This window comes from Athene cunicularia, assembly GCF_003259725.1.
Source record: "Athene cunicularia isolate RWA chromosome 10 unlocalized genomic scaffold, athCun1 chr10_part1, whole genome shotgun sequence".
In the NCBI taxonomy this organism is placed as follows: Eukaryota; Metazoa; Chordata; class Aves; order Strigiformes; family Strigidae; genus Athene; species Athene cunicularia.
Window position 1 is genome coordinate 20,356,209 of NW_020799112.1, and position 15,108 is coordinate 20,371,316.

At 39.2% G+C, this 15,108-nt stretch overlaps 1 protein-coding gene across 1 annotated transcript; it reads right to left on the minus strand.

The window, feature by feature from the left end:
* Positions 1-631: 631 nt before the first annotated feature.
* On the minus strand, positions 632-14,813 carry GLDN (gliomedin). Its single transcript, XM_026856233.1, has 9 exons — positions 14,792-14,813; positions 13,087-13,104; positions 11,807-11,914; positions 10,755-10,901; positions 9,949-10,068; positions 6,445-6,525; positions 6,234-6,359; positions 5,378-5,528; positions 632-2,047 (listed from the first exon to the last, which is right to left on the minus strand). Exons 1-9 carry the CDS (start codon positions 14,796-14,798, stop codon positions 1,588-1,590), a joined length of 1,218 nt encoding a protein of 405 aa, XP_026712034.1. The 5' UTR covers positions 14,799-14,813; the 3' UTR covers positions 632-1,587.
* Positions 14,814-15,108: the final 295 nt, after the last annotated feature.

A 15,108-nucleotide genomic window follows, 5' to 3' on the forward strand; every position in this document is an offset into this window, starting at 1 on the left:
ACCCACCCACCCCAAAGTCAAAAGGAATCCATGTACACACAAGTGGAGCTCTGGGCTGTGAAGTTTTGCACTTTTTATAGGTATAGGCAGAATTCTTGGTATGCGAGTTTTGATGTATATACTAGTTCAAAGTATTAACTATACTTTTCGGTTTCCCTCTGCATCCCTCTCCTTAAATCCTGGCCTCAGTGAAACCAGCAGCTCTGCTGAGAGGAGAGGCTGCAGCCCAGGCCCAGCCCTCGCTGCTCATTTGCTAGAGAAGGTTCTGCAGAGTTGGACAATCCCAAATTCATTAACCCCTCTGATAGAGCCTGGATGTCATACAGGTATTAAACAGCTTTAAGTGATACTTGGTTCTAAATATGTGGATGAGCTCTGTGAGCTTTACCCATATATACTGGCAGCTTAGAAATGCAGGTAGGGGGTTTCTGAGAGTGATTTTGAGTACAGATACACAAAGAAACAGCAGGGATTTATCTTTCGGTGCTAAATTTAGAAATCTGAAAAAACAGAACAAAATTAAAACCCAAAAGCTCCTATTATTTCTTACCTCTAGGTCTCAAACATTTGAATGTGAAATCTCTGAATTAACAGTAAACTAAGTCACTAAGCACTATGATGAATACATGCATTCCTGCTCCAGATATTTTATTTCTCCAATAACAGCAGAAAAAAGAAAAAAAAAAAAAAAGTTTATGTTTTCATTTGCATGGATGAACATGGGGAAAATTTTTTAGATATGTACCTTACTATAATACAGTGTGTTTACAAGCACAGAGTTTACGTGGCAGTGAGGGGCAAGGAGGAGTCTGCAGCAACACAAGCAACTCAAACACTGTTAAAAAGGGAATTTTAATCATAAGTTTTACATCTTCAATTTTATACCTCATTACGTGTCTTCCCACGCTCCATTTACTCAACACAATTTCATGTATATTCAATAATGCCATTATTCCCATTTTCCTTGTACTTGGGCTGGATTTTGCTTTTGATTATGTAACAGTTCACCGGACTTGTCGAATTTGAAATTTTCTGCTTTTTTTCTATTTAAACGACTATTTCCATCCCAATTATTTTTAACAGCTGTATATCTTTGTTCAAAAAAAAAAAAAAAAAGTTCACAGGGAATCAGTGGAAAGTATTAAGTGAAAGTGACAAAGGTATTTGTGACAGAAGTTCATTATTTAGACATTTGTACTAGACCATAATCACTAACTAGAAAATGATTGCAGATAAGATGATTGCTACTGAAAGTTATAAATAGTCTCTGCTGAGCACATGACTATGGAATAATCAATGTACATTAGATGTAATTATCAGCTGAATAACAGGGGAAAAACAAAAGCAAGTCTGTGCTGTGTTGCAGCTGCAATATTGAACAGCTACTCTTTTAAAAAAGATGAGGATGGCCTATATAACTGAAGGGTGTTCGTACAAAGGCGTCTGATCTCCCTTTCCTGCACACTCACAAACCACCCTCAGTGAACAGAAAATTATACCAAGGGACCCCCCCTGTGTATATCACGTAGCTTTAAATAATCTTATTCAGTCAAACATGGCTCCAGTACGTGACACTTTTAAATACATTCATCTGCCAAAATGTACAGAGTATACCATTAAGCTCCCATTCTCCCACGTATACAAACGGTTATCTCTTAGGCTGTATGAAAGCATAGCAAGAACAGACTGTGAAGACCGCAACTTAAACCTTGTATCAATCTGCTGCTCTTTCAATAAGTCAAAAGCAAAACTTACTGTCATATCCTTGGTATCAGTGACATACATAATGCCACACGCTATGAACGCGTTACCAGCCTTGGACTTGGGATATGTAGTATTGATGTAACGGATGACGGAAAATGTTTCTTCGTCAATATGTGCTACTATGATATTTTCATCAGTGCTTGAGGCATATATAATCCAAAGACCCTTCTCGTCCACTGCTACATTGAAATACGTCTTCGAGTTAGAAAAGAGGTAGTTACGGCCATGATACAAGGCATTTTTAATCGGCAGTCTGCCCAGCGATGCTTTATCAAGCCCGAATCTGAAACGAGATAAAGTAAGAATTTGGTTTGTTGTGTTAAAAATTCATTTTAAACACGCTGGTTGGTTCAATCAATTCGGAATACGTTATTACTGATAGAAGCATTGTTGAAAATACTTCAAGGATCATTCTGATGTCTGTTAAGATTAAATAACCACTCAAAGCACCTTCCAAAACACTAGGAGAAAATTCCAAAGCAATAACCAATTTAAAAGGTGCACAAGAGCATGAACTCGCTTTGGTAGGTTTTACTTTATTTAGTCTATGAGCTTTATTATCACTAGGATGAAAGAAGTAACTAAAAGGAATGGGCATGAAAAAGCATTAGATACCAGGTGAAAGCCCAAACTTGTGAAATGAAATCTGTACAGAAGTTTGCTTTCTACTAGGTGGGAACTAAAGGGAGAAAATGTGATTTACCAAACCAGCATCAATTCTGGGCAGGTTCACCTAGTCTTAGAGTTCCTCTTTTGAAAACAGTTCAGATAATGCAGTGATTTGCTCAAGTAAACATCAAAAGAATAAAAATTCTCCTTTTGCAGAGCCAAAATTCTGACCTCATGCTGGCCTCCCAACAGGACAGCCTGAATGTCTCATCTCTGATGTATAAAATTGTTTTTATTCCTTGAAATTCCTTAATAGGATGATAATCTGAGGACAGCAGCATTGAGCAGCCAAATTGAGTTCCTCTACTAGTTGAAGAGGGTAATCAGCTACTATCAAGACACATTTGCAGTTAGCATTTAATCACTGCATAATGCAGTGCTTTAGCAAAGGCAGGGAGAGTACGCTCCAGCCGTTTCAGTAATGAGGCACATTTCATTGTCTGACTTTGATCTAACTGTAGAGCTTCATTCCTCAAGTAGAGAAAAACATAATACAGGAATCTGCTCATTACAAAAGTTTTCTGAAAAGACAGGCTTAATGACAGAAACATTTCAGATCCTGGAACTTACGATAGAAGGAAAAATACTGGAAGAATTATTTTCTTCTGTAGAAGAGGCGTTGATAGCCTATACTGGAAAAATCACCCAAAGAAAAGTCAAGAATGACTAACTAGATGATTCCCCTCAACTTTTATAAAACTCACATTGGCAGCAACTCCATATTCCAGCAGCATGTATGTGCAATAAAAAAAGGCTTCAAGGCTGGAGCAGATTTCTGAGAAACGTGTGTTAATCTCATTAGTTGCTTTGTGGTTTGTAAATAACCTCAAGCAAGGGCAAGGAGGACAGCCCTTAGCAGGAATAGTGACAGAAATGCTGATTTCTTCAGGATTTTTTTCTATAAAGAGCCAAGATAAAAAGCATCTCGAGATTCATTAGAAATGTGCAAGATCTGCAACACAGAACAGCCTGTCTTTTCCTCTTATGTGAAAATCCTGAAAGGAGCAGAAAAGTGAGGTTTAATTCCTGAGGTTCTCTCCCGCTGCCCCTGTCAAGGACACTAGCCTAAAACTCCGAATGGTTCAGAAATCTTCTGGCACCCTGGGGTAAACGACAAGACACAGTGTCGTATTTCCATCAGCCACAGGGAACTCAAGCTCCAAACACTTCTCTGCTCACTAACGTGAATGAAGTCAAGCAAAAGTAACAGAGGTGGGAACGCGTGTTGTGAAACAAAGGGAGAAAGGATGAAGCAGTCAATGTCAGGGATCTGATCATCATGAGAAAACCTGCCAAAGTCAGAAAAATGTCGCTTTGCCAGCTTTTAAACATGAAACTCCTTTTAAGTATTTTTTTCAACATCTGCAAAATGAACCAACCAGGTCCTCACCTGTTCTTTCCATTAAATCGAATACAAAAACTCCCAAAAGCTTGTCTGCAGCCCAAAAATCAAGGACTTCACTGTCACAGAATACATAGTGCCTCATTCTATCTGTGCTGAAGGTAAATAATAGTGAATAACGGAACAGAAAGGCCATCTCTCAGCAACTTCTTTGAGAGGTTTGGAAAAATTCCACACATAGCCTGTGTTCATCCGTACGTGAAGGCATTTCCCAATTAACGGTACCCAAGCAAGGCCAGGAGCCTCTGCCCTATCACCGTGGATTGCTTTAGACAGAGATGCTCGTTTACAGACATATAAACAAAAAGCCCTAAAGATATTTAAAAGGAGATAGCCAGAAAGTGGGCTTGTCTCTGGCAGAATAAATATTAGAAAAACCAAGCAGCTTGCTCACATTCCTTGACATCCAAACAAATATAGGAAGGCAGCACTCACACCTGCTTGGGAACAGACATCAAAGTACAGTAATGTTCTTGGCTCAAACATCAGAGTCGTGTAAGAGAACTTGAAAGCAGATGCAATCTTTCACTTGCCCTTGGACTGTCTGTCTTTGGCTCTTCCCACAAGATGAGAGTTTGGTTTTGATTTGTATTGTCTGTCTCTGTCCTCAGGAGAAACTGAAGAAATAAAGATGTAATTCCCAGTTCCAATTCTGGGAGATATATCAGGAGAGTTGTAGGAACTTCTTATTACAAGGAAATCAAAGAGTGGAGCCACCCCTCCACAACGGAATGTGCAATTCACCAGGTCGCCACGTCCTCAGCTGGTGCCTTCGCACATTCCTCCCCGCCAGCAGCATTAACTCAGCCCCCGCCAGCTCGGAACGCTCTGTCCGAGAGCGAAGCACGTGGGTCAGCCCCCCAGGCAGCTCTGCAAAGGCGAGTTCCACGAGTGTGCTACAACCATAGAACCACTCACCGGTGTCCCACAAGCTGCAGCACAACTAATTCTCACTCTGATGCCGGTAGTTGCACAGCTTGGGTTTTTTTAAATCAAATACTTTTTTCTGAACCCCGAATTCCATAGTCAGCTCCCGTTTATTTCTCATAATTATGAACATAGCAAAGAATCCAAGTGCAAGAACACCCACAGCAATGTAACGTGTCATAGAAACCCATGAGACCCCAGGATAGCCAAAAGAAAAATCTGTTGGCACCTCTGCACATGGCACCTTGTTCATCTGGAGGCCCAGCTGTCCTCTCAGTAGTAACTACTCAGGTTACCCGCTCAGACACAGGGCTGAGCAATGCTTAAAGAACTGACCATCACACCTGACTACCCTCCCAGTTCCTCTCCTCCCACAGCATCTGCACACACAGGTGGAAAGCTGGTGGCCCACATTCTAGTTACAGAGTGGAAAGAATTAGCTTTTCTGTTCTGGAAAGGACTCTGAACCATTCTTCATATTCTAGATCGGACCAAAAAGAAACATAAAATGGCACAAGGAAAGGGATCTGCTTTTCTGAGGTGCACCTCTGTCACTAACCCATTGCTCCTCCTTCCACAACACCACTTGCCTTACAACAGCTATGTCTGACTTACTTCAGAATGACGTTGGTTCCTCCCTCTTGATAGTACAGATGATTGTTTTGTACTGCATGACCACATCCGTAAAAGAATCCTGTGATGTTAATGACCCTGTAGCTGTCATTCAGCAAGGCATTGTAATTCTCATATTCTTTTACAGAGTTTCCTAAATGAAGCAGAAAACATGAAAAAAGGACTACCATTTGGTTCATGTAATTTTGAAATCTCTACCCGAAAATTCAGTCTCTACTGGAACTCAATCTCAATCGAATACCTGACAGACAACAATTGCATTTATGGTTTCAATAGTGATTTAACTTGCTGTAACGTGATCAAATAATCCAGAGACAAGCACCAAAGAAAATCTATAGAGGTGGTGTTCAAGGGCCTGATTCCCACAGACCTGATGGGCTCTAACACTGAACACCATTAGGGAATATACAGAAAATATTTCTTTTTTCCAGTTAGGTCCTTGAAATTCTCCTGCACTAAACATAGCTCATACAGCATCTGATTCATTTTCAAGGCTAGCTGAAAAAAAAAGGCAAAACTCCCAACTAAAATTTAGGGAAGTAAAGCCACAGGAAACTGTTGAAATAAAAGAATAAAAAGGCATGAACAACAGGCATTTCAACTTGGTGAAAAAAAAACTAAAATCCTCAAACTATTTTCAAAATTTGATGTTCACTCTCAAAATATCTAAAGATACTACAAATGTAGTCAATTGTTATACAGGTAATATGGAAAATATTCTGAAAAAGATGTGGGTAAAATATATCATACTTGATTAGAAATTGTTTAGGTTGAAGGAATTAAGAAAGCAGCATTAGTATAACAACTGATTTTTGATCAGTAACTACTACTAGTGTACCTGAAAAATGCATGGTAAGCCAAATCCTTTCATCACTTATATTGGCAGGTTCCCGCATCCAAGTTCCAAACGTTTGCTGTACACTGCCAAAGTGAACAGGACTTCCTACAGATGTTATGACACATTCTAGTAGAGAAAAAGAACATATCCATTATCTATTTGTGACATTAAAACAGTAAGTAGCAGTTAGTCACACTCTGTAGCAGGTTACCAGCTTTTTTTGAAGGACCAGGGGCTCTGTCTTCAGCTCTTCCAGCCAGGGTGTCATCATTTGGTACAGCACATGTCTCGCCTAGAGTTGAGAGAAAGGGTAAAACAAGTCATTTTTCTGTATTTGACATGACAGATGTGCACATCAGTGACGCCACTAAAAGAAAGGAACAGCAACTGGGATACTGTTTCATCTGAGGAAAAAAGCTTGGGTTAGTCTGGTCAAAAAATGAGACAAAAAAAGGCTTGCTCTCACTTCTGTGAAGGAAATAAAGTGTTTGGGCAGGTTTGTTTCCTTAAAGCTGTCAGCCTGACAGTCAGCTTTGAGGAGTAACTAATTTTACTCAAGAGATTTAATTCCTTAGCTGTGAATTTCTGAGTAGCTGCTTGGAAAGAGAGTTGCCCCTTTCCTTCTGTAGCTTCAGACAACTGCAACAGCTGGCAGCTGGCTGATACAGTGGTAATATCAAAAAGCTTTCTTAGGAATGAGTGATGGCTAAACTCAGAAGCTTCATGCCCAAATCTACAAACTCCAGCAGAGGAGGTCGGTTCTGTAGGCAACACAAGTTTTGCTCCTGCTGTTAATGCCCAAGACACTAATAAAATAATAATGAATATATAAGAATGCAGGTCAGTCACCCATGCCATTAAAGCAGCAGTATGAACCACTGAGGGAAATTATATTCCTTACACACATAGAAATGGTCCATATCAGAAACCAATAAACCCCTGGAACCATTTTTCCCCACCCCTCAACAATTGAAAGGGTAACTGGTTAGGTTTTCTCTTAGCATTTACTGTTAAAACAATGCCTGAATTATTTCTGGACCTTTTCTATAAATCCAGCTCCCTCTTCTGCCTTTAAAACAATGTAACACATTTCAGTTCGCTTAGAATAAATAACCAGAGAACAGTTCTCAGCTCTTTGCTGAAGGTATCCTGATTTCACTGTAGCCTTGTTTTCTAACTGCATTCTTAACTTTCAGCTCCTTACACATTTCACACTGCTTGACATGCAGGATGCAAAGTCTTTCCGACATGCATTTTCGGACATGCATTTTTGTTGTTGCTTTCTAATACATTTCTGGGATTTACAGGGCTGTGATGAAGTTTAAATGAGAAAGGTAGTAAAAATATGAAATAACTATCAAGTAATGCTGAAAGGGTACCATGACATTCGGGGAAGGACAGACAGATTATAGTGCACTGTTGTTTTCTCCTTCAGGTTATATCCTCTCTTTGTTTGTGAAGAGGGAAACTACTCCAAGAACAACACATATTCCTCCCACCCACTTATGTAGGACATTTGGTGATATGACACAGAAAGTCTGCAAGTGATCACAGTGCAGCTCTAAAATAAGGCCCAAACAGTCCATTCAACCATGGGAAGATGAATCCCTATAGCTAGAATCTAGCAACCCCTCTAGACCCCCTTCTAGCTTCTGATCTCAAAATATTGTCAAAATATCTCAAAAATGAACCCATTCAGCAGAAATTTTAAGTTGCAGTGCACAAATTAATTTTCCTGGGCTGAGTCTGACAGATACAGCTAACTGAATGAGCAGTTCTCTATACAGTAGTTTATCTTAAGACTGTAGAGCAGGCAAGGACCAGGTCAGTGTCTGTAGTGAAGTCGGGGGCACTATTTGCGTTTGCGAGTGTTTGCAATATTCTCTGAGGACTTTCAGCTGCATGAAGCGGAAAGCAACTAAGACTAAAGAGATAGTTCTCAATCGGAGTCTCTCATGTGAACTTTTCACTGCTTTCTTTCCATCAAAAAAAAGATAAAATATTCTACTGATTCCTATCATAAAATATTCTGGCTGAGAGTTCATGGAGTTTGCAAGACATTAGAAGTATTGATTTGGTGTGTCTGGGGAGGGTGAGAAGGATGGAGTCAGGGAGTGTGGTGCAGGGATCTCTTGTTTCTTTTAGATTTAGCTAACAGTACCACTGAGATCAAATACACCTGAGCTTCCAACTAATTATTCTCTTCTCTTAAAGTAGTAATGTTTTACCTGATTGAAAATCTAATTTAAAGAAACCATTCTTGCATTCTTATGTAATAAGTTAATTACAGTTGTAAATCACCATGTGTATTCTCTTCAAAGGGATATGAATATTTAATTACAAAAGCTGGTTTATTCTTTGAGTTTTGGTAATAAGTTCTCACAGCCTACTGACTCATAAAACGTAAATGCTCACTGAGGAAGATCTATTTGAGTATAACTCCCATTTGCATGCTGGGAGTTAAAAATCTATCAGAAATCCATCAGACAGCTTATCCTCCAAAGCACTTCAGTCTGTTTCAACACTTGAGAACAGGCTACCTGAGTAAATGGCCCAATTATATCTTGTACAACAGTTCGTGCATTTCTGAATTTCAAACAGGATGAGATTTCTGCTCCAGCTATCTATTTGCCATTGTGAGGAGGCTCTTTGGGCTTTGTTCTGATACTTCAATACCCAGAATCTCCTGACTGAGGTTCTTACATCCCCTACAATGACAATTACATGCTATATTAAAAATAAGAGGCGGAAATAACTGATACACGTTCCACCCAGTATTAAATATTCACTAGTTAACAGCATTTATAATAAGAAGGAAAAAAAAAAAAAGAGATTTTTCATCTCAGCAAACTTCAAAATGATGGCGACATATAACTATATCACCCTATTAATGGTGAGGCATTGCTATGGTTTAGGCCCAGCCAGCAACAAAACACCACACAGCTGCTCACTCAGACACACAAATTGCTCTGTTTTACATTTAATAACTGCATGAAGTTCTTGTGCTATTCCCCTTCAGTATAGCTGTGAAGAAACTACATTCCCAGTTACAAATGAAACCCCACTTCACCAAACATCGTCACTGATAACTCTCTTGTCCAGAAATCTGAAAGATTAGTAACTGAGACATCCTTTGCTATTCTATTCACCTGTCATTCAGGACACAATAATGATAAATAGCAACAATGGAAAAGAACTCAAGATCACCCTGCTGCAAAACTTATATATTCAAATGGACACAAAAGTCCCAGAGAATCCTTTTGTATTCCTCCAGCTTTTAGACGTCTTAGCTAGTTCAAGCTTGCTTCAGTTCTGCCAATGACCAGGCAATTTCATTCCATAGAATACGGTGAAACGCAGCCTACCAGGTGTTATATTTACATGTAAGATTAAAATCCAGCATTTTAAAAGCTAAAAATTTCAGCTGCAGTTCTCTTACTTTCCAAACATAACCCATCTAACAGAAAAAAACACATATAAATACTTTGCTTAAGCATTATTACAGCATGATTAGAAAAGTAATATTATACTGGAAATAGTGTGCTGCCTTATCCAAATCATATTTCAGCAAAACACCTGAGCACATGCTCAGCTTTAAGTTTGTGCACTTTTACTGATGCCAGCAAAATTCAACACGTGCTTCCTGTTCTGTGAGACTCGGAGCAACGGGTTTAATCTTGAACAGAATCTAGAAAGAACACTGGAAAGAACTAACCTGTGCATTTGCTGCTGTATATGCTCTCCTGAAGCTGTGCTTTACCTTTACGTCTTCCCGGAGGCCCTGGGGGTCCAGGTGGTCCAGGAGGCCCTGGTGGTCCAGGTTCACCTTTTGCACCTACAACCAAGCCAGAGAACTATGTCATGGGCCCCGCAGACAACCCGCAGAGAACAGCACGTGTACATACGATGGACGTGAGAAGAGAGAGGCTCTTTTAGAGATCTCTCCAAGAGGTTTCTGTGTACAGAAATACAGTGCAATAAACTCACTGGGATGCTGTTTGTTAGAAGGTGAACCAACACAGAACTTCACAAGCCATAGGACATCAATGAAATTTATCTGTCTGGATTACAGGCACATTAGAGAGTCACAAAGCACTGTTGTCTTTTAGTTACTGTATTCTAAGACCTCGACTTCAGATGCTACAGTGGTATAATTTTACACAGTTTATATATATTTGTGGCTGCTTCATGTATTCCTGAGTGGAAATCTACCCCTCTTTTTCTAACAGAAAAAAACAACTGCACTGCAAGAGAGAGCAGGAGGAGGTCGGCTCCCTGGAAACGTGCTACAAAGGGTGGAATTCATGTACACCTCAACCTAAAGCCCAAGCAGAAATATTTTTGTGAAGACTTGCATAAAAAAAAGAGAACATAATCTCCTGGGCAGAGCAATACTCAGACTTCACTGTGGATAACTGTGGTCCTACTCTTGCAGATCACATTCATGCTTCAGAAGAAGAGTGTATCTTTTTCTGTCGAGTAGACTGTTAGAAGACAGCTCCTAAGAGCACTTCTTCCTACCTTCTAATATCACATCATTGTTCGCATCTCCCTTTTCACCCTTTGCTCCTCTTGCACCTTTTCCTCCTGGCATACCGTCCTTGCCAGGGAAACCCATTTCTCCAGGTTCTCCTTTCTGTCCTTGATCACCTTTTGGTCCTGGGACACCTAGAAATAAAAAGCATTTCAATACCATTCCAGTATTACGCACAATCAATTTATATATATATTTTTTAATACAAAACATACTCACTCTAGTTGTTTTTTTCACCTGTATTTAACTGGGTAGCTGTAAATTCGTTCTGATTTCAAAACAACACTGTAACCTAATACGTAGGGAAACTGTGTACAATCCATTTGGTGCAATTACGACATTCAGTGATCGCTGAGTTTCGAACATGAAATGTACAGACCTGAGCCCCGTTACCATCGTCTGGAGAATTTCTGGGTAAGTAGGAATACTAAGGGAAGATGTGAAGCGATATATTCATTTCACATTTGTAAGGCATTAAAGAAGGCCATTGTCACAGTTCCTCTAGAGTTTTTCTTAATTACTCTCTAACATTACAACACACATAGCACTTTTAACATTTTTCACTGTCCCAGCAGAGTATAGATACAGCTATCTAGTAACATTTTCTAGAAATCTCCCTCTGCACTTGTTAGAAGCATGATTAATTCACATACTTTTTGCACTTAGCCATAGTTATTATGAATCTGGAACCAAAACTTGTAAAATATAACAACTTCCACCACCAGATGTTGGCAGGTTGAGGGAATGGAAATATTCTCACAATAACAGCATTTACTAGCAAGTTCAGAATACTGACATTCAATATCTTTAATCTGAAATATTCTATAGTGTACATATGCTATCTTCCTCACTGTGGAGTAAGTCTGAAGTAAGCTACCAAAGCTTAGTGCAAGACAATGAATGCTACAGAATTCTGTAACATGCAACTTCTTTGTAAACATTGAAGCCCTTCTCCCTATACAAAGTTCTAAAAGTAACTACATCTGAATATAACAGTAAGAACGGATTACTTTTTTAAACAAACAATGAAAAAATATACCTATTTTTCCTCTTTTTCCATTTATTCCTGGTTCTCCCTTTTGTCCTGGTACACCTGGGGCTCCATCTGATCCATTGTAGCCAGGCAGTCCATCAAGTCCAGGAGGTCCTGAACAATCCAAACAGCATAACTGAATTTTCACTGTTAAATGAAATTTATGCTTAAAACTATTATGTTTACATATAGTATGTTTTTATCCTTAGACCTAAAAAATCCTCTAACAGGCCATTATGTCCTCCATGCCAACTGAGTATCCTCCTTAAAAAAAACCCAAAACACACACAACCCCCCCACACACACACACACACAAAACCCCCACCTCCTAACCAAACCAAACAATACAAACAAAGAACACCCACCCGCAAAGAAAAAAACTATGAAACCAAACTTAAAGGTAAGGTGTTTTCTTGCCCTGGCCTTAGGAAAAGAAAAATGACTGAAATGAATACTGCACAGGTTTTGCATTAAGGCCGGCACGGATCAGCCTTTTGGATTCCCTCCAAGGACAAACACAGCAGAACCCATCCTCTTTCTGAATTTGGCAGTGACTGTAACATCTTCCACAGGCCACATAAGTTTTAATGTTGCTTATGATATTGCCCAGACTAATCTAACACAAGAAAAGCATTTACCTACTTGTCCAGAGTACTGCAAACCATGACTGGTTGGTAGAGGAGACATCACTCCCTCTTTGTTGCTACTTGAAGCCCCACAAACAAAAAGTACCTGATACTTTTCCGAAACAGAGAATTGTTCTAAGCAGACCCACAGCTAAAGAAGCACAGAAAGCAGGCAAGTAACTTACCATTCCTACAGCCTAGCAACCACAGGTGAGAACAGAGTTAAGTAAGAAAGCAGGAGAAGTTATGGGGGAGGTAGGAGGGTGGAATCAGTAACCAATGTTTTTTAAAGGTAGGTTTGTGGTGTTAAATTATAATATCAGTTTACTTGGGGGGGGGATTTTACATATATACACTCATCTCTTCAGCTAAATACTACTTAAAACAGTCCTAATTTCATCTGGTTTTGATCAAATATGTTTTAGCAAATCTGAAACTATTCTACTCTCTCCACTGGAGAAGTATAATGTCTGAAACTTCCACCCTCTCAGGGCACGAGCTGACCTAAATACAAAAATTATAAAGGCTGGCAGTCATTCAACCCTCCCCCATTCTAATTAGCAAAGGAAGATTATTCTATAAAAGATACATTGCCACATTTTGTACCAGCAACTGCTTTAATTACCAAAAAATGTTACTGCAATTGTCCAAGTATCTTACCTGGGGGACCGGGTGGGCCTACAACAAGGAGAAGCAAAAGAATGCAAAAAAGAAGGAATTGTGAGTTTAACTTAGCAAGAAAACAAAAAGCAATTTCAAATCGAATTGATTAGCATTAGACCAGAACAGTAAAAGGGGAGGAAAGCCCCTCAAATTTCAAAATTAACACCTATGGATTTAATGGCTTTGTATTATAAATAACTATTTGAGCATTAGCAGAAAGTCAGACTTACTGAAAGAGCATCCTTAAAAGCAGTTACATATACACATACTTTTTTTGCTTTTTGCAAATTTAGTTGATAAACGTTTGACAAACACACACCTCTACAACGTAATCACACTTCAGGGGCTTAAGTGCCTTTACAATGCCATGGGTGCAAGGCATCCAACAATCATTACGTTTACTTTAAAGAGTGTTCTCCAAGATCCCATTAGAGGAGAAAAACAGCAGCTTTACAATACTGATGAATGTTACAATTAAAAATCCTGTTGAAAATACACATTGAGAATACATGCTACACTTCTCCATGTTTAAGAGATATTTCATTGCAGTCCAGGAATCAGACTATTTAAATAGAAGAAAAAAAAATTTAAAAAGTCTTGTCATTCCTATTAACTACCTCTAAATCACAATTGGGCTTTTCACATGTCATTGTCCTCCAGGCTGGACCAAGCTCCCCACAGAACCTCACTGGTGTATTAGAAATTGGACTTGCTTCAGTTATTCAGCAAAATCTGTCTCACTCTCTCTGACCTAGTTCAAGTATAGGGCCTTAATGAGTAGAAAGCATACTGGGCAGGAGTGAAGCAAGAGTAAACGAGAAAAAAAATTGTTACAGAAACGTGTGATCCCCAAAACACATTAAAAAAAAAAAAATTACAACAACAACCAAAAAATCCACAACAGGAAAAGCAGGTTAGGAAAAAACAAAGAAAGGTGGTAGATGCCATTAAAGAACCAAGTTAGTTCTGTGAACGTTTTTATCCAGCCAAAGTACCGTCTTGTTTCAACAAAACTCTCTACAACAGAAAATAACGATAATTACTAGATTTCCCTAAAGATGACAATTTTCAGCATTAATTAGAAAGCCTTATGAGTAAAGTGAAAATCATTTTATAATACCATTACAGCAATTATCCCTTTTAATCAGTACAAGCAGTAACATCAGCTAACATCTTCCTGCCAATTTTCCAGTAAATGACCATATTTTCCTCACTACAATGTTACATCCATTAGTGCGTTCCATTATTTCCTCAGCTCAAAAACTGAGGCTCTTGATTATCCAAGTAAGAAAGGTGCTTGCAAAGCAGCAAGTGCCACAGAAACCTATAGCAGAGAAAGCCAATAATACTGACAAAATTTAATAGTTTCGAGACAGCAAAAAGCCACAGAAGGCACCAAGTAGTGTGAATTCAGAAGCCTGGAGACAGAGAAACAAACGTTTAGGTTGTCTGCAGTTCAGCCTCGGTTGCAATCAGAGCTGCTCCACAATTTCAGAAGTAGTATGTAGTGTCTGTATGTACTATGGTAATCCGCATTCACACTGAAACCCGTTGAGCCAAGTGAAACCAGACAGCAAGTGAAGCATTTTCTTAAACTCATAAAAAGTGGCTTATTTCTAATCTTCTCATTTCCAAAAAGAACACGTGACTCAGTCTGTTACAGACTTCAAAGCTGGACCATAGCCCTTAAACTGGTTACTACCTGACATTCTCTTTCCCAAATCTCACAGAAACTTGTCCCAGCCATCAGCCATTCCAACTCCTCACTGGTGACATGTGAAACCCAATGCCCAACACAGGGGAGGCAAACACATTGCTCATCTGACTCTCCTCCACAGCACTTACAATTAGAAAAACAAGTTTCTACACCGTGTATGTTCATCCCATGTTAGCCTTGAAGTGTGGGGACATATGCAAAAATACCAAGACTAAACCTCAACTCGCATTCTAAACACCCAAGTCTGTAAGATTTGTTTACGAAAACTACATGGGAAAGAAACAGCTTCAAGTAACATCACC